Source organism: Acanthochromis polyacanthus, chromosome 5 (genome assembly GCF_021347895.1).
Source record: "Acanthochromis polyacanthus isolate Apoly-LR-REF ecotype Palm Island chromosome 5, KAUST_Apoly_ChrSc, whole genome shotgun sequence".
NCBI classification, from domain to species: Eukaryota; Metazoa; Chordata; class Actinopteri; family Pomacentridae; genus Acanthochromis; species Acanthochromis polyacanthus.
Window position 1 is genome coordinate 12,645,963 of NC_067117.1, and position 19,873 is coordinate 12,665,835.

General features: G+C 39.6%; 2 protein-coding genes across 2 annotated transcripts; one reads left to right on the forward strand and one right to left on the reverse strand.

The window, feature by feature from the left end:
• The first annotated feature begins 67 nt into the window (after positions 1 to 67).
• On the forward strand, positions 68 to 10,418 carry slc26a6l (solute carrier family 26 member 6, like). Its single transcript, XM_022212183.2, has 19 exons — positions 68 to 919; positions 1,032 to 1,171; positions 1,350 to 1,460; positions 1,537 to 1,712; positions 1,804 to 1,968; positions 3,523 to 3,675; positions 4,010 to 4,092; positions 4,191 to 4,338; positions 4,457 to 4,570; positions 5,421 to 5,498; positions 5,620 to 5,715; positions 5,854 to 5,960; positions 6,136 to 6,205; positions 6,296 to 6,388; positions 7,481 to 7,591; positions 7,822 to 8,250; positions 9,560 to 9,614; positions 9,710 to 9,855; positions 10,054 to 10,418. Exons 1-19 carry the CDS (start codon positions 780 to 782, stop codon positions 10,078 to 10,080), a joined length of 2,442 nt encoding a protein of 813 aa, XP_022067875.2. The 5' UTR covers positions 68 to 779; the 3' UTR covers positions 10,081 to 10,418.
• On the reverse strand, positions 10,332 to 17,704 carry p4htmb (prolyl 4-hydroxylase, transmembrane b). The gene is made up of 9 exons (XM_022212185.2): positions 16,794 to 17,704; positions 16,621 to 16,702; positions 15,594 to 15,784; positions 15,383 to 15,479; positions 14,366 to 14,528; positions 14,091 to 14,276; positions 13,729 to 13,819; positions 13,439 to 13,562; positions 10,332 to 11,150 (listed from the first exon to the last, which is right to left on the reverse strand). The coding sequence occupies exons 1-9, from the start codon at positions 17,124 to 17,126 to the stop codon at positions 10,933 to 10,935; spliced, it is 1,485 nt and encodes a 494-aa protein (XP_022067877.1). The 5' UTR covers positions 17,127 to 17,704; the 3' UTR covers positions 10,332 to 10,932.
• Positions 17,705 to 19,873: the final 2,169 nt, after the last annotated feature.

Here is a 19,873-nt window from a genome sequence, read left to right on the forward strand (position 1 = left end):
AAGAGAGGGTTCTGAAGCAGCTGCAATGGTAAATGTAAAAGATGATCTACATGTTAAATCATGATGATGCATTAGCATTATATTTCACTTTGAGCTAATTCTCCTTTCCAACATGTTTGCCGCTGTCACATGCCTGCAGCTCTGGAATGACTGAAACATTGCTCCCAGCTCGGATTCAGATTTCATGACGGCACTCTCTTAAAGACCCAGCATATACAGTGCGTCCACGTGATTGAAAAATCTAATTTTACTTCTTAGTTTTGATCTCTAATATTCAGATTCTTCAGCCTGCTGCAGCCAATAGTACATTCAGTGAAATTAATGTTTATACATCTAACTTTCTGAATTTTTAATTAAAATCTCTTTTGAATTCGACACACTTGAAGCAGTTCAGAAGTTGCCTGCACTAGAGACTTGACCAGTGTAGTTTGAGTAATATTATATGGTTCATTAACTCCATTTTTGTTGGCTTGATGGAAAAACAGGGAGGATAGAAGCACTTAATTGGTGAATTTCAGTGAAGTTAATATTTTTCCTCTTTCAGGCCTCATTATATCCTTTGCTTGTTGCAGTCAGTCATCACTGCCCACGACATCCTGACTGTAGTTAACCATTAGTCAGTATGTTGTACATATGCAGATGCAGCTGTTTTGACAGTTGTGGTGCAGCAACTGGATTTTGAGGACAGTTTCTTCCAATTAGGTCTTTGAAATAAATCTGTGCGGCATATTAAAAGAGTAAAAAAAAAAAAAAAATTTTAACTTGACAGATTCATCCCAATGGATTCTGCTCGCAGATTCGGGAAATACAGAGTAGAGAGAGAAGTGTTGGATGAGCAGAGACTGGAAGAGATAACAGAGAGAAAAGCATACTCTGACATCCATCGTTCTCCAACTGAGCAGCTTAGAGATTCCTTAAGGTAAGGCAATCTTAGATTTTTAGGACTATGCTGCTTGCCGTACTGTATGTGGCATATTTTCAGTGAATTTATGCTGTAGAATATCTACAGTTAAACATTCAAATCCCTCCAGATGCACATTACCTAAACTGAAGCGAGGCGTGATGAGCAGCTTGCCTGTGTTATACTGGCTGCCCAAGTACTCAATCTGGGACTATGGCATGCCAGACCTTGTCTCTGGGATTAGTGTGGGCATAATGCACCTGCCACAAGGTAAAAAAAATAATCCAATGAGTCAAAATCAACAATACTCCAGAAATAAATTGAATTCCATGATTTATCCTATTATATGACTTTTATTCCATGTATTGTAAAGAAAAATCTCAGTCTTCTGGACAGTATTTCACTTTCCAGCTCCATAAACATTGTAGTGTAACAAAATCTTCCACAGGCATGGCTTATGCATTGCTGGCTTCTCTACCTCCTGTATTTGGGCTCTACACATCCCTCTATCCAGCATTAATCTACTTCTTCTTTGGAACTTCACGCCATATTTCCATCGGTAAGTAATGAACATTGCACCATGAGCTTTACAAACTTTGTATTAACACATGTGGCGGTTTTTATTTTGTGCTCAGGTACATTTACTGTGCTCAGCATCATGGTAGGTAGTGTGACAGAGAGACTTGCTCCAGATGTGGATTTCCTCATAATGAATGGGACCAACATCACTGCAGAGGTGGACATCGCTGCCCGGGACTCATTAAGGGTGCAGGTGGCCGCTGCTACTACTGTCCTCGGAGGACTTATCCAGGTTGGTAGCATATTTACAGAACATCCGCCCATATATTAATGTCCTATCTTGCTGTCACAGCTACAAAGAACTCATTTGTCTGTGTTCATAGGTGCTATTGGGGGTTGTAAAGTTTGGATTTGTGGGAACATACCTGTCTGAACCGCTGGTGCGAGCTTACACAACAGCTGCTGCAGCTCATGCTGTTGTGGCACAGCTGAAGTACATCTTTGGAGTTTCCCCTACACGGTTTAGTGGCCCGCTGTCACTGGTTTATGTGAGTACTATCAAGTATTGATTGTGCTTGCTGTGCCTTGTTTTTAATATGTAAAACAGTCCTGACCTATTTTGCATTGTGTGTCAACACAAAATCTGTTACAGTAATTGCAGTATATACACCGATCAGGCATAACATTATAACACCTGCCTGTTAGTCCCCTTTATGCTGCTAAAACTCCTCTGACCCAGTGGGGCATGAACACAGGACCTCTGGGGCTGTCCTGTGTCCTGTGGGTTGCAGGGTGGGACCTACCTAGATCAGGCTTATCCTGGTACATCCCACAGATGCTCAGTAAGTTGCTCAGGTGAACACCTTAGCTCTGTCATGTTCCCTGGGTCACTCCTGAGCAGTTTTTGCAATGTGTCGGGGTGCATTGTCCTGCTGAGGGTGGCAACTGGCATCAAGGACTGCTGTTGCCATGGTGGAATTGGGGGTCGGAGGAGTTGCTTGACCTGCAATGTTTAGGTAGTGATGCACGTCAAACATCCACATGAATGTCAGGACTCAAGGTTTCTTAACAGAACATTGCATTATAACAAGAAGCTCGATGTTGTTCATGCCACTTGTCATAATGGTTCTGATCAGTGCATATAAACTCCTAAAGGAGTTCCATATGCTTTTCTAAAATGCCATTAGGGTCCAGTGTTGTGTAATATCAGGTCTGGTGCTTTATGGCTCTCCCATTTGGACTTTTTTGAAGCACTTTATCAAGTAAAACCCCTTTCTTGTCAATTCTGTATTTAACAGAGGTGTTATGCATCAAACTCTGTTTACAGGTCTCATAGAGTACTACTGCATATGTGAAAAAGGGTTGTATAAGGGATTTCTTGACACAAGACTGAGCAACAAGAAATCTAATACAGTGAAAGATACTTAAACAAATACTTGACTATACACACCGTTTTCCAAGAAATATAAATCAATGAATGTGTTGTAATATGTCATCATGTTTCTTTTTATTGTAAGCTATGTGTAGAATGTAGCTTAGGAAAATAGCCAAAGGATAAAAGAGTCTTTTTAAACAGATTTCATTTCCACTGTAAAAGATAGTGTTTGGGTTCAACAAAAACACTTTGCATTAATCTTTTTGAGCTATGACAACTTCTAATGAAACTCAACCAACAAGCTGCACTGTGTTGGGAAAAATTGCTTAATAGTATGGAGTTGGGTGTTAAGGCACAGGAGGGGACTTTAAATCATAAAGTTATCAAGCCAATCTCATTACCTCAACTTGAATTTAGGCTTAAACAAACTAACATTTGAGTTTACATTACACTCAATGTACAGTTGATGCAATAACCAACATTATAATGTCAATGCAACCCTTCTAAATAATGTTTGCAACTTTTTGTTTTTTACTTTTGTGTTTATCTAAATCAGTAAATGAGAATGTTTATGTTGCATCCAAACATTTATTTAGGTAGAAATACGTAATCTAAATTACTTTTTTAAAGTATAATAGAGACAAAATTGTTACGTATATGCACCTCTGCATTTGTGTGTTGACAGCTTCCCCTTTCCTTTTTTTTTTTTTTAAATTTAAACTTCCAGACCTTGAAGGATATTTGCTCTTTGCTGCCCCACACTCATCTTCCCACACTGGTGGTCAGTGCTGTGACGATGGCGCTTCTAGTTGCAGCCAAAGAGCTGAACTCGTTCCTCAGTCCAAAGCTGCCGGTGCCCATCCCAGTGGAGCTCATCACAGTCAGTTGATATGAGGACACTCTCTCTGTCTCGCTGGCCTCTCGCCGCTTTTCATGTTATCACCTCTGAGCTCTGTGCTGATGCTGATGCTGCAGCACTAAAAAAAGCACAGACATAGTGGAAACAAGCAGCTGAATCAGCAGTAGCACCAGGGCCTCTGCTTTTTTGTGCACTTTGCAGCAAAAATGTGATATTTATGGCTAATAATGAGGTCCACGTCTGGTTTATAATTAACCAGCTTTTAATGATTCATGATTGAGGGTTGAGATGTATGGTGAAATCTACCTTTTTATGCTTGTGTTTACGATCCATGTATTTCCTGTGATTGCTTTAGATTGTGGCAGGGACATTAGTATCATCATATGCCCACTTGAACAGTGACTACACTGTTTCAGTTGTTGGAGAAATTCCAAGTGGGTGAGTATTTGTATTCACCTTATACTGCATTCATTATGGTTGAGCCACCTTTATCTTGTTTGGTACTGACTGGTTCTTATCCTCTACCTGTGTGCCAGGTTAAGTTCACCCTGTGTACCAGATGTGAGTCTTTTTGGAGAGGTTATAGGAGATGCTTTTGCTTTAGCCATTGTTGGATATGCCATATCTATTTCACTTGGGAAAACATTCGCAATAAAACATGGATACAATGTGGACAGCAACCAGGTGAACCAAAGCTGACATTATTAAAAAACCTTTGACTTCTGCTTCTGCCCTCAACATACAGTCATGGCTATGTTTTTTTCTTGCTTATTTTTGTGTCTTTGTCTCCATCTTGCTGCAGGAGCTTGTGGCGTTGGGCCTCAGTAATGCAGTGGGAGGGTTCTTTCAGTGCTTCTCTGTCTGCCCCTCCATGTCTAGAAGTCTCATCCAAGAGAGCACCGGAGGTAAAACACAAGTGAGTGAGCAACAGAACAAAAGACATTACAAAGAGCAACCAGAATTATTCTATTTGCACACTTACACATGAAATAAAAGCTACTATGCAATAATTATATTCTAAGTAATCAACAATTAGCAAACTAGTAAGGAATGTTTTATTGGGATAACAAAAGATTTAATTGAAATCATGAACTTAAACTAATTTAATTAAGCTATTTCAACTTACATTTAAACCAATTAACAGAAATTTGAGTTTAAATGACACACAATATTAATTTGATGCAATTACCAGCATTATTATGTCAAGAGAATTTATCAAAAATAATGTTTGCAAGTTAAAAGGTTTATCTAAGTTAGCAGATCAGAATGTTTAGCCTGCAGCCATGCATTTTTATTAAGTAGGAATAGGTGACTTGGATCATTTTTTTGAGTGGAACAGAAACAAAATCGTTATGTGTATGCAGCTCTGGATTTTCACGTTCACACTTCACGCTCTGACCTTTTCTACTTTTCAGACTCTAAAGAATGCTTGCTCCTTCAGAGTCTGATTTACATACAAAATGAAATAATACTGTGCCCTAACAAATAGAATAATCCCCTGGAAAGAAGAAGTGTGGGAAATTCAGAACATGATACACACTGCAGTTGTAGAACATATCAGGTGTATTTATTATCTAAACTATGCTTTCAATCAAACTATGACTGTAAAGAATACCTGATATTTTTTAGGGAGCCATAAATGTTAGAAATATGTGCTGTCGTATTGCCAGGCTACTGTCCAATTGTGGGCCTCGATACAACCTGAAATGTTAGCATAGACAGATACTTAATTAAATCCATGAACAATCTTTGTGTTGTTCTTGCAGATGGCTGGAGTGGCCTCAGCTCTAATTGTGCTGGTGACTATACTCAAACTTGGAACTCTTTTCCAAGAGCTGCCAAAGGTGCAAACAGCTTGTCTTTATTATAGTAAACATTTATGATGTATCTTGTGTAATGCCATATATCGATTTGCCTCATTTGTGGGTACACATATGATTTACACATCCGATTGTGTTGCTTCAGGCCATCCTTGCATCGATCGTCTTTGTAAATTTGAAGGGCATGTTTAAGCAGTACGCTGACATTGTCACACTGTGGAGGAGAAGCAAGATCGATTTGGTGAGAGGACAAATCAATTACTTCGTGACAACATACTACATCATTTTTACAATATCTTAGCGACAGAGTTGGCTTTTTGTTTTTTTGTGCTGAATCTGTAAAAGAAATGTCCTCCCCCGTGTCCTCACCCTAACCCAGGTGGTGTGGCTGGTCACCTGGGTGTCAACAATGCTGCTCAATCTGGATCTGGGTCTGGCAGCATCCATCATCTTTGCTCTCTTTACTGTTATCTTCAGGACTCAGATGTAAGATCCTCCTCCTCATAATATATTCCTCTCTGCATTGTCTCGGTCATGCTGTGTTTGAGACAGGAAACATTAGCAGCGGTTGTTGTCCAGCATCACCTGCTCTATTAGACCAAACACCGTACGCAGACATAATGCATGGTATATATAGTTTTTTTTGTTTGTTTTTTCTCAGGCCAGCATACTCTGTTTTGGGAAATGTTCCAGGCACGGAGCTATATGTTGACTTAGAGACACACAGACAGGTGAGACAACAGGGTGGAAAGTCAGAAATTTAAGCTTTTTCTATCCAGACTGGGGAAAAAAAAATCTCCTGATGTTTCTCTGTTTGACAGGCCAGAGAGATTCCAGGTGTTACTATATTTCGCTCATCTGCTACAGTATATTTCGCCAATGCTGACCTCTACCTTGAAGCCCTGAAAAAGAAGGTCTGTTCTCTTTCCTCACAACAATATTGATTCCATGGCTGTAAATGGGAATTATTTCAATTGCAGAGAAAGCTCAGATTTTCTTGACTAAGAAATTAATTTGTCAATAAAATGTTACAACATTATAAAAATGTTCTACCTAATTTTCTAAAATCAACAATTGTGCTTCAAATACCTGTTTTGTCTGTATGTCATTATAAATTTGATGATTTATTATTGTGTGTGACAAAAGCAGCAAATCCTCACCTTTGAAACCAGAGAATTACTGATCTCTACACTGAGGTCCTGATTGACTGTTATTAACTTAATACCTATGTGTAACACTCTGTAAAATGTGATTATGAAAAGTGCTAAATAAGTTAAGTATATTTTACATTTGTATCATTATTGAATACAATGTAGCTGCAAGGGGACACAAGCCAGTGTCTTATTGTGCCGGTCCCAAGCACGGATAAATACAGAGGGTTGTGGCATGAAGGGCATCCGACGTAAAACTTTGGCCAAATCAAACATGCGAATCGAATGTATGGGAATGCAGCCCGATCTCACGAGGATTCGTGAAACTGTCACATAAGTTTTAGTTTCGGTTTCGTGCGCACCAACACGATTTCGTCATGTTTTTCGTGCCACTCACCACGAAATGCGCACCAATGTATTTTAAACGGCGGACTTTTCGTGCCACTCAGAACGTATTTCAAAAGAATGTGTATATTATATTTCAGCCCGATCTCACGAGTACATCAGAGGGACAGCACATGTTAGGGGCTTTGGAGATAAAGTCAGAGAGGCCAGACTGAGATGGTTTGGACATGTCCAGAGGAGAGAGAGTGAATATATTGGTAGAAGGATGCTGAGTTTTCCACAGCCAGGCAGGAGGCCTAGAGGAAAACCAAAGAGGAGGTTTATGGATGTGGTTAAAGAGGACATGAAGGTAGTTGGTGTGAGAGAAGAGGATGCAGCAGACAGGGTTAGATGGAGGCAATTGATTCGCTGTGGCGACCCCTGAAGGGAAAAGCCGAAAGGAAAAGAAGATCATTATTGAATACAATTTTTTTGTCATTGTGAGGTTTCACTTTCTATATCTGTTTTCAGAGTGGACTGGACATCAGTAAAATGATTATCTATAAGAGGAGGCAGGAGGCCAAACAGAGGCGAAGAGAAAGGAGAGCTGAGAGACGGGCAAAGAGGCAGGCAAAGAAAGAGGTAATGTCCTAGAAATGTTTGGTCTAATAGCAGCAATATGGGTTATTTTTTGCTAAAACTAACTAAACATTTCAAGGACTGGACTGTAGTTACTTTTTTAGGAGTCTGGCCACTTGTGACATGAGAATGAGAAGAACATTTACATGAAAATCCTTAATATGAGTGTTGTAGATGTACTGTCTTTCAATTTATAGTAAATACAATCGTTTCTTCCACTCACCCCTTCTCAGAGACGGGCACAGAAGGCGGCTGAACAGCTGTTTGGATCTCCTGTGGTCTCTGTAGCAGAAGATGTCGACTTCTGGGGGGACACTTGTATAGACGGGACAGTTTCAGAGGAGGAAGACCAGGCCTGGACTGAGCGGGAGAATGGGACAGTGTTTGTCATCCCCACCACTCCCCGAACACCAGACGGTCCTTCTCGGTGGGAGTACCTGAAAGGAGGAGATCCAGACTGCACCAGCTTAGAGTGGATGTCTGAGCTGCAGGACGGGGACACCACCACTCTGGGCTCCAGCAGTGAGGACACACTGAGCCGAGACCTGGAGAGAGTCTCTCTGGGGTCTCTGGGCAAGTGGACCTGGGACATTCACTCCATCATTCTTGACCTCTCCACGGCTAACTTCATCGATATAGTGGCTATCAAGATGATGAAAAATGTAAGTTGTAAAGGAAAAAACATTACATGGCTTAAAAGGTCTCAAGGATTATTCCACCTCAAATCAGCAGGGGCCTTCTGCTCGAACCTTCTCTGAAATTTAAGGTTAATATGTCAAGTACTTTGTGGGATAAAACTAGAAAAAAATGCATGTTTATATGAAATACTATTATTGTTTGATAGCCTAACCCAAGTACAGCAGAGTTCTGGAGTTGCAAAATGGGTATAAAAGGAAACAGAAACAGTTATGAAATGGAAATAACTTCCTTTATATTTTATAACAAAGTATTTCAAATTTAAATGGAATACATATGTTTTGTTTTGTATTATTATGACATGCACCTACATATTTTCACTTTAATATCACTAATTTTCATTTGCATTACAATTCTAAATGCTTTTTTTTTTTTGCCAATGTGAGCTCAAAGTTAGACATTTAGATAAACATTTTATAATAGCTTCATTTCCCCTCCTAATTAGCTCACCTAAAATCTTACACTGTGTGATCTACTTGTCTAATATTGTAAATTATGAATCAGTGTTCGGATTCCAAATAACAGTGAAACTGTCAAGCTTTAATCTTTAATTTTTCCTCAGATGTTGTTGTTCAAACACAGTCGAAATTTCAAAAATGTGCTTAAAGTGAGTTGACAGGCAGCTTTTAAAAAGTTATCTCAAAATGTATCAGATATATCAAAATACAATTTCACGAATGTCTTTCTAATTATTCAGAATTGAAGCTTTAACAATTTCAAGCAAATTAAAAATGGTCAAGCAGAAATTGTTCTAAAAATTCTGATGCTTTCAGATGGAATGACTCTAACTATTACTTTGTTTTCCTTCATTTGGAAAGCTCAGAGGAGAAAACATTCAGGTCATTCAGCTGTAAGATCCAGAAGCATGAACATGTCTTGGTGGTTTCACAGAAGAGCTAAAGAGTTATATTGTTTGTTGGTTCTATTGTTAGAAAGATACATTTTACAATGTTTTTAGATTTATTAGTATTGAAAATAATTTGTTCAATGACAAATCCTAATGTCAGACAAGGCAGGTTAAAGAGAAATACAGATAACACAAACTTTTATCAGGAGTAAGCACATATTCAGATTTAATTGAGTGACAGTGACACTTAATGACTTTATCAACTTTTAGTTTATAGTCAGACATAACTGATCATTTTACTGTTACTGTCAAATTGACTGTGATGATTCACTGTGACACTAATATAGAAATGGCACCAGATGAGAAATGTGAAGTCAGATTTTTGATGTTTGGTGAGGAGAAACATTTATTGTTTATTACATTGACAGGTTTTCCAGGACTTCAGTGAGATTGATGTGGACATCTACATGGCTGGCTGTCAGGGTGAGCGAATACATTTTCTCCTTCTCAAAGGTGTACTGCCTTAAACAGCTCTGCCATGGTGGTGGTAGCTTCCCTGTAAACTTGTTTCTTTTCAGCCTCTGTGGTGGAGCAGTTGGAGCGCAGTGAATTCTTCTCTGACTCAATAACAAAGAGACATCTTTTCGCCTCTGTTCACGATGCTGTGCTTTACTGTCTGAACCATCGTGGAGCGACATCGTTCCCCAGATACGAACCGTCACTGGTGAGCCTGTTCATGTTTTATCTGAAAAGTCCAACGCTGACATTTTAATATGCCATATTACAACTGGTTGACAGTTGATTCTCAGCACTGAGTAATTCAAAGTCTCATTGATATATTTAAAATAGGGAGGTGCTATCCACTAAAAACATATGATCGTGTCATTTTAAATAAGTGACTTTCTAACCTGTTTCATCATAGGACATGCACAGCAGCACGAAATTTTAAAGTCTTCAACCGAGCAGAAGATCCAGCTCACAGGATGAAGAACATTGACTGGAGGGAATATCAGAAGCTGAGAAATGTTATTTACAAATGAATAGATGAAAGCACTGAGTGAAGCTAAAAACGAATCACTGCATATAAATTAGTGATCTTAAAACTAAATGCTTCATTGTGTCTGTTTCATCTTATCATTGACTTGAATGGATATTTATGCATTTTGTGTTTAAGTTATGTAAAAGAAGAGTGACACCGGAGAGCTTCATTTAACTTTATTCAGTGTAGGAGAGTGAGACAGAACATTCTGGCATAGTAAATAAATAAAATGGAATCTGAACATCTGAGCAATACCTTGTGCATTTTCATGTGTTTGTGCATTCTACAAGAAGAAAATAATGAGGAATCCGAGGAACAAAGACAAGGCAACATGCATCACACATAGTGTGTGAGCCTATTTTTGGTAATGGCAGCAGTAACAACGTAGGACATCGAAATGTTTTACAACTGTCATTTCAGTTTTCAAGTGCAATTTTTGCTCATGGCAACAGCAAAACGTGTTTAAGGTAATGCATGCAAAGGAAAGTTTTTCTTAAAAATCACAACTCCTTGATTGAGTCTCTAGTGCAACACTCCTAAAATGGAAAATTATAGTCGATAAAAAATAACAGGATAGCAATATCCAACCAATATTCAACAAAAGCATCTCTTTACTGTTGCATAAACCCACTGTGACCTCGTTCCCTGAATAAGTCTTGTCTCTACAAACCGGCCACAGAGGATGTTACCAGAAACATTGTGCACAGGACTGAGGAAGGCTAGGAAGATTTTTTTTTAAAATGTATAAATTTGGTGTATGAGCTACAAGTCTTGATGGATGCTGGGACTCTGTACGTCTGTGTTCAGAGTCAGACCTTCATCATCCTCATCCTCTTGCTGCTGTGACACTAACTGCTGGTAGCGAGCCTGCCGCTGGTAGTCTGGATCAATATTGATCCATTTATTGGCGACCCACTTAGTGCCTTGTGTGACCATACAGCCTCCATGCAGAGCGTATTCATCCTGCTCTCCAACCCAACCTAATGAGGAAAGCAAAATCATCAAACATTCTTGTTTTTTAAACAGTGATGTTTTGGCAATTAAACATACAGCTTCAACTGATGAGTGAAGGATTAATCAGGGAAGCAAGTTTCTTTTCTCGACTAACATTACATTTAAGTTTCTTTGGAAAATGTAAGCTGTTAGTCAAAATATATAATGTATAGTTCCAGTATATCTATAAAAGCTACTGCAATACTTTTTTAAATAAACAGAAAATGTTATAATTTAAATGATATATTCTTCACATCGATATGAGTTTGAATCTTGACTTTCAGCTGCATAAATGGTGCCATCACATGCTAAATGGTAAGATTTGTAAGATGTAAGATGTATCTTTATGACTTACTTTATGACATACCAGATTTTTACTCCTGCCGCACCACAAGGTTAACATTTTTTGTTTTGGAATAAAATGTCTTAAGAACGATTGGGTCAGCTGTCATCAAGTTATAGACATCAACGTGCTTCTCTTGATGAACTTTGTTAACCGTGCTGCTTCACTGATCTTTCATCTGGTGCCACCAGATTTCATCTACTGCAAATCTTCAAGATCAAATGGCATAAAATCGGGTACAGACATCCGTCATTTTCTGACACTGTTTCCTAACTTAAATCGAGCGGGACAATGAGGTTTCTCCGTGTTAGTATTAGAAATATTGTTGTGTTTAAGTAGCACTATAGCGCTGCTTGTGTGTCTGAAACACAAACTGTATATAAAAGATGGACAAAGCATTCAGCTGAAAAGTAGTCTTGAATAGCAGCACAAAATGGTCCAGCTGCACCATATTATCATTCAAGGGGAAAGTAACATACTGGCTTATTTGTATTCTTGAAACCAATCACAATCGTGTTGGCCAGAGCTAAGCAAAGAAAGTGACAGGGGAATTGTTTTTGTGGAACATTTGCACACAGCAAGGTGAGCACTGTCATTAAAAGGTCTACTTCAACAAAAAAATCACTAGTATACTTGAAATTTTTGGCATGTTTGTTGCTGCCTGGAGGCTGTTGATGTTGGCTCCCAAAATTAAAGAGATTTTGAAAAATGTAACATGCGCTGTCACGTGGCAGCAGCGGAAGGAGAGGACAAAACCATGCAGCCGATGTGATAAATATAAATGTGATTGAAACCTGCATTTATATTAATGGCCAGCAGGGGTCCTCCTTGCAAGAAGAAGTCAGGCAGTATAGAAATGTATAATAAAATAACCCTTCTTCTCATTTCATTTGCTACCTTTGTGAACATTTGCCAAATGAGTTTATGGCTTTAATTCTAAGCTTCAAGTCTTCTTCAATACAGCACGATGTTCATTTTATAAATTATAGTTCCATTTGGAGTAAAACAGAAGATAAAGCAGGGTAAGTTTGAGAGAATGGCCAGTTTCAAAAGACTAAGATGACACATGGCAAACTCCAACCTCTTCAAAATGGCAGTTAATAAAACAATGAGTTTCCTCACAGCAGATATATCCACCATTTACATACAGTCTTGATTAATATTCACAGACATAATGATAAGATTTTTTAGACTGACAACATGCAAAATGCTCTTCACCTTGGGGTTAATTCTGGCACATAATAAGTATACCAGAAAACTGTAGCTTTTTAGCCTAGCCGCGCTAGACAACCCATGGCAACGAATTTAATTCTCTGCCAGGTTGGGTCTAGTTACCCTCCATAAGGCTCGAGGCTGGATTCTCCTAAAACTGGCCGACGAATCACCATGAAGTGTAGAGTCAGAAGGCGGGCGTAACTAAGTGACGACAGAGGCGTGACGATTCTGACAGAAACAACCGGAAACAACTAGCCTAGCCGTGCTAGACAACCCACGGCAACAAATTTAATTCTCTGCCAGGGTCGACAACAAAAACAACAACAGTCGTTGAGCTCCATTAGCACCGACTCTGAATAATCTTTCTGTTAACATGTCTGTAATATACTTGAGCTTCACCCATTGACTGTATAAATAAGGCTTCACCGAACTACCGCATCCTCTGATTTCCGGCGCTCTAGGAGCCTATTCGTTGCGCTGATTGGTTGTATACCTACCCAATTGCTGCAGAGTGATTTGATAGACAACCTTTTAGCCTGCCTCCCTCCCTGTCGAGCGTGCCTAGACCCTTGTGTCTTCAGAACATGGGTGTAGCACGGCTAGGCTAGTAGCTTTTAAAATGTTTATTTTTTCTCCTTCAAATCAAAATGAAATCAAGATGCTGATATGCATTTTTTTTAAACATTATTCTTGGAAACCATGCTTTAATTCACCCACCTCTTCCATCAGAGAGATAGTTGTACCAGAAAACCGCTGTACCCCTGGTAGGCTTCACTCTCAGGTTACTCTTGTCACAATTCCTTCTGGTGTCCAAAAGATCCACGTCGTTCTGTATGAGAGACTAGAGCGCACAATCAAACTCAGTGATACCGTCTGCTTAATCTCGGGCCCATGCTCTCACTGACAAACAAGTGAGTTAACACAGATATGAAAGACATGCACAGTATGTACACAGTACTTTTGCAGGACTCTCCGTAACATCTCCAGACCCAGACACAATTACGCACCACTTCATCATAGGTCCTGTTGTCTGCCACAGGGAATGCGGTCTCCCCGCCCCCATCAACAGAGTTCAGGTAGAAGAGAACTGTGATGTACCTAAGTGTGCAACACAGATTTAAATTGACACACACATGTATGGTGCAAACAAACAGTACACACACAGATACTCTCACTCATTGGCAAGCACACTAATTAGTCCAAGATGACGATGTTGAGTCACACAAACTAACATGCCAGTTGTCACAACGGAGTGATAACGCACAGCTCAGTAATGACGTCGGACAGATGGTTTCATATCTGCACATTCACAGATATTTTTATTGAGATTTAGTGCTAGTATTAACACTGTGTTTTTAAGTAATCTCACCTGCAGGACGTCTCAAAAGGAGTGGAGGTGTTGGCTGCGAGACGTGTATGTGTGCATGCTGTTTCAGGGTAGACGGGGCCGCTGTCGTGGTGGGCGTGGTAGTGACCTCCCTCCTCATAGCGAACCACCTGCAGCGGTTCACTGAGGTCCACTAATGCTGGCGGGAGGCGCGTGAGGCGAGTTACCCTTTGTTAGGACAAGGTCAAGAAATGATTAGTTTAAAAAAAACAACAAAACAACACAATTTATCCAATGTAATGTCGTGTTTTCCTCACCTGGTCTTGATGTCTTGTAGTACCTGGTGAGCTCCTTTGCCCTGGTAGAGCCACGTGTGTCGACTGTTCCTCACCAGCTGACTCCTTTTCACTCCTTGCTGCAGCAGGAAGCGCTGAAAGGCGTCATTGCTCAGAAGCCTGAACTCTTCCAGACTCAACAAACCTATGCAAAATATGGGAATGTATATGATATAAATCGTCGTGCACACATGGCAAAATTGGGGTCAGCAGGTTTACTGTCCCTGTACCTGTATGTACTTGTAAAATTAACCAAGAAACAAAATTCATCACAGAATGTAGGTGTATCTTGTGTTACCAGGTAATAATGTGCCTGATATATCTACATAATGATCCACAGTTTTCAGCAGCTCATCTCTTCAACAAGCCCATAGTCTCACAGTGGCCTTTTCTCTCTCCTCTCACCCTCAGCCATAGACATTCACTAAGTGTATTGCATTAGCACACAGCTTTTTGCACATCTCAAACAGTTCAACCAATGTGATATGTAAATTTTATGTACATCAGGCAAATAGTTTGCACATTCCTGCACATCATAAATATTCCTATAACATTTGTATTTCTTAAAATTAGGTGGAAATGCTTTACTTGCTATTTATATGACTTGAAATACTTAGTGTTTATGACTTGGGTCAAGGATGACCTCTTTACATCAGTCTTACAATGCAATCTGTATTTTGTTAAGATCCCAGTTTACATTACTGAAAAACAAAATATTGCTATGTCAACTGTATATTTGTCCTAGCCTGGAAAATGAATGAATGAATGTTAATTTTCAAGACTATTTAGTGAACAAGGCCTGCAATTATAATATTTCATATGTTGCAAACAAAGATAACTGTATGTATAAAGTACATGCTGCATTAACTGAAGTATGATGATATGATTTGAAAGCAGTAGGCTTTAAACTAATTGACATTTGTAACACTAAAAACAAGACAGGTCAAAGCATGAAGTGTTGTTTGAACCCTAGAATGATGAATTAAGTAGATTTCTTACCATTATCGTCCTTATCAGCTTTGAGCCCGGCATAGATTTCTCTCAGATTCTCCGGTGTGAGCCAGATTCCATCCCTCACTCGTGAATGAGTCAGTATCTGGTAGATTCAGGGTAGTAAAGATGGGAATGAGTTAACCACCTCTGGAGATGGAAAGCAATAAACTACATTAATGCTACAGTACAGTCTCACAATCCACAAACGGACATACACCTCATGAAGCTGCAACTGTCCATCCTGGTTGATATCCAGCAGGTTAAAGATCTCCTCTGGGCTGAGGTTGAGCTCCTTGGCCAGCTCCTCCTGACCGTCTTGTACCATCAGCTGACTCTCCATCAGACCCTTAAGCTGAGCCAGCTGCATCACCACACGGCACTCGTCTTTTGACAGAAACCCGGGGATCTCTGCAGAGAAAAATGCATAGAGATTTCTAGAGGTAAAGCTACAGAAGAAACTCACTGAAGTCATCGAGAATGCATGATTGCAGCATTTTCTCTGCTGCTTCTTATTTTCAGATTCTCCATGCGGTCGTGCAGAACTGTCCGACAAATGGCATTAAATTTATGCAGACTAAAACTGAAATAAAATTAGTTAATTGATATAAAATGAATCAGCAATAGTTTTGAGACTCGTTTTTCTGGAAAATGTTTGCTGATTGCAGCTTCTCCATTAGGGAAGATTTGCAGCTGTGATTTGTTAGTTACTGCTTTGGACTCTGGGAAACTGCGTTAAACATTTTGAGTAGAATAATCTAAAGTGTCATCAGCTGCTAGTTGACATCCTGATGCCTTGCTTAAACACTACTAAAAAGCCCGAAACAGTCATATCTTGATACTAATGCACAACACTGACGAAGAGAACAGAAAGTAACCGAATGAACTAGACATTTTCCACTGTTTAATGCTTGCACATCATCTTTCCTACATGGCTGCATGCTGTATGTTGATGCATTTTGCTCTTCAGGTACAGATGCATTTCTGCTCTTTACCCGGTCAGCTATAAGCCCTTAATTTGATCAGATGTGCAAAGCTGGGGGAGTAGTTGCCTCAGGACTTATTGGCCTATTTCATGTAGCTCTGGTCCTGGCATGCACATATGTCAACAGTAGGCTGTGTTTGGAGGGGGGTTGATACTGTATACTGGATGCTTGTTTCCACCCAGAAAAGGAAACCTGTTTGGCCCTCAAAGCCTCGTGGATGCTGCAGATTTTGTTTTGCCACATGGGTGTTGTGCCTCTCACCAAACAGCAGAGGTTTCAGGCTCAAAGTCCGCATCTCATGCACTTTGCCCGGCACTAGTGACACCTTCTGGACATGTCCCACCTGGAGAGATGAATCAGAGGTGATTTGTGGTGCCGTGTGCGTGTTGTCACAGGATGAGGGAGCGGGAGCGATGCAACGCCACATTACTCACCCTGATTCCCTCGATCCTTGTCAGGGAAACATCACGCAGAAACTCGGGCTTTGATGGCGGACGTCGCGACTCCGGGCGCTGGTGGCTGCCGCTCGGAGCATCACGACTCCGGCTCGCATCGTCCTGCCCGCTGCTGTAGTGCACGTAAAACAGCAGCGCTATAACGTTAATGATGTAGACGTGGAAAAACACCATCACCACCACGAAGTAGGAGCGGGAGCACACGCTGCTTTTGTGGCAGGAGAGTCGCTCGCACGGCGGCCGGAGCGGCAAGGTCGCGCTCCCGGACAGAGTCTTGTCCTCCGCGTCTGGGGTTTCCTGGTTCTCCGTCATTTCGCTGATATGCGGAGAGTTAATAGTCCCTCAGCAACAAAGTCCATCCAACGACGAGATTTGTTGGGTGCTCAGAAGTGGCAGACGTACAGAGTGACAGATGTCCAATTTGATTAAATAAGAAAATCCTTAAAAAGAGCGCTCGGGTCAGTTTATCTGCAGCAGAAATTTGAGTGAAGTCGTTGGGCATTGGGGGGGAAAGAGAACTGACTGGGTTAAACTGCAGCTCACTCTTTAAAGCTGAGAAGTGAGCTATCAGTGGAATTCTGTGATTATCTTCTTCCCCCACAGACAGCAGAGCTGCAGCCTCGGACAGTCTTGTTTACACTGCAGCAGTCCCAGTCAGCAGCGCAGCGCACTGCGCATCCCAAACCAAGGCGTAAGTCATCTCAAAAACCTGCTCCGCAAACCTGATCCAGCATCAACGATAACTACAATACTCCTGCTTTATAAGTGTATCGAACATAAATAAACAGTCTGCAGCTTATCTTACTATTTACACGTCGTATCCCGAGCTCCTCTGTTGACAGCAACAGTCCGTACAATGCTGACCTCTGGCGACCCAAACCCACAGCACAGTCAGTGCAGTGCTGCTTGCTACTGTGTGAACTGGACGAGGGAAAAATCCTAAATATGCAAAAGCAAATCAATACAATTACCTAATTTATACGTCCAAAATGTACTTGGTAAGCTCTGCTCCACAATGTTACCAGGCTTATAGTACCAAAAAGTATTCACCCTTTTATCCATACTGCTTTTCAACCATGGATCATGGTTAATGTCATTTTACTTTTTTAAAAATAAGAATTTCCCAAAAAAATCTTTCATGTCAAAGTGAAAGCAGATTTTTACAAAGTAATGTTTGTTAATTAAAACTTTGACATGTAAAATAAGTGATTCCATAAGTTTTTAGCCTCTAATATCCATTAAAAGTGATTCACTGGCTTCAACATAAGTGCAGCTTGTTGGTGCTTGAAGTCACACATTTAGTAAATGGAGATCATCATCTGCAGTGAATGTGTGTAAAGTATAAAGACACCTTCAGCCATAAGTGGAAAGTCATAGGTGTCTTGGTGGTCTCCCCCACTAGTCTCTTTCCTGCATGGTCACTCATTTTTTAACCGAAAATTTACACGTGTGCCTATTCCCTTCCTTTCTTATTGATTGATTAAGAAATGGAGTTCATTTAACTGCATTCAATATTCAGTGACATGGAAACTTATGCTTTTTAATAGCCTTTTCTCAGAGTTGCGTGGAGTGTTGTTTTGTCCTCATGTTGTACTTGTAGCCATTACTCCTGATTCACCAGTGATGGTATCTTACAGATATACGTGTCTATATTCACTTAAGACACATTTACTGTATTTATGTGATCTCCATTTCACTAACACTTCTAGCCAAAAATAGCCTGCACCTGTGGTGAAATAAGTGAGTCACTTCATTTATGCAGTCATTTATTTTGCATCAAACATTTTTAATGAAATGCCATTACTTTGCAGAAATATTATGTTGTTTTATTTAAAAAAAGACAAATAATAGTCATAGTCATAAGTTATTAGAAAAGCCTAGTTTTCATTTAACTACCAAATGCTTTTTTTTTAATTTTTTTTTTTACATTTTGGATTTTCCTAAAACGAATATTAATAATTAAAAGACACGAAATTAAAAGACACAATGAGAAAAAAACATTTTATTTATATGCTTTTTTAAATAGTGTGTTGCTGTCACTTCTGGCAGCCATCTTTGTTTCGTTCAGGGAAACTGCTAAAAGTCGTAGTAATGAATAGTTTTGTTTTGAGTGAAGACAGAAGCTAAGCTGTGACACCACATCCAAATGTCTTCAGAGTGGAAGGTACGTTTTCAAACGACGTCTTTCGTTTTGTTTTTAGGTTTAACAACGCAACTATTTGTAGAGACAGGTCCAGCGTTGTGTGAAGTTACACATATTTCTTCTAATTCACCGTTAGCGTTAAGCTAAGCTAGCTGTTTATGGAGCTCCATAAATCACCCCAAAAAGCAGATTTAAATATCGACAAATTAGCATCAATAAATTAGCTGATTCCAGGACATCTCATAGATAACTCTATAACACTGTATGCCTGACTTTGTAAAGAAGGTCTTTAGCTGCCAATGTGAAGAACCGCCATTTGAAGGCAGGTAGTTAGAAATATTGGCAGGAAACTGATGCAGTACTGTGGGATAACGATCATTTGTTCTGGACTGTATTTATAGACAGTAGTGGTGTACGAGACAGACAAACTAAACATATTCTTGGTTTAAATTAAAGGAAAATGAAACAAATCATTTTAAATGTTGAGTCTTTTTTAAAACAATATATAAAAGTGTGTCGGTTAATTAAATTTAAAGAAGGAAAGTTGAGTGTTTTTTTCTTTTAAGTCCTGTTATTGGAGTAAAGTTGACTTGTGGCAAATCCGAATCTGTGCTAAATCTGAACTAACTTGGACCTAGAAGAACTATAGGTCTAATTGATTATATGTGTTATTGTCTGTAGAACACTATGCCATGTTGCCTTCTTGATTAAACAGGGTTTTTCTTGCATAGAGGAATTTCTGGCACCCCTAACTAGATTGAAGCCAGCACCAAAGGAAAATCACTAGTGCTGAAATGATAAGAATTAAGACTAAAAGTAGAAATTTCATTTTTTAAAACATGTTTTGCCAATTAGAGGTTATTTATTCAACTTAATAGGCATTTTATTTATGAGATGGTCGGAAATGACAGCCAAA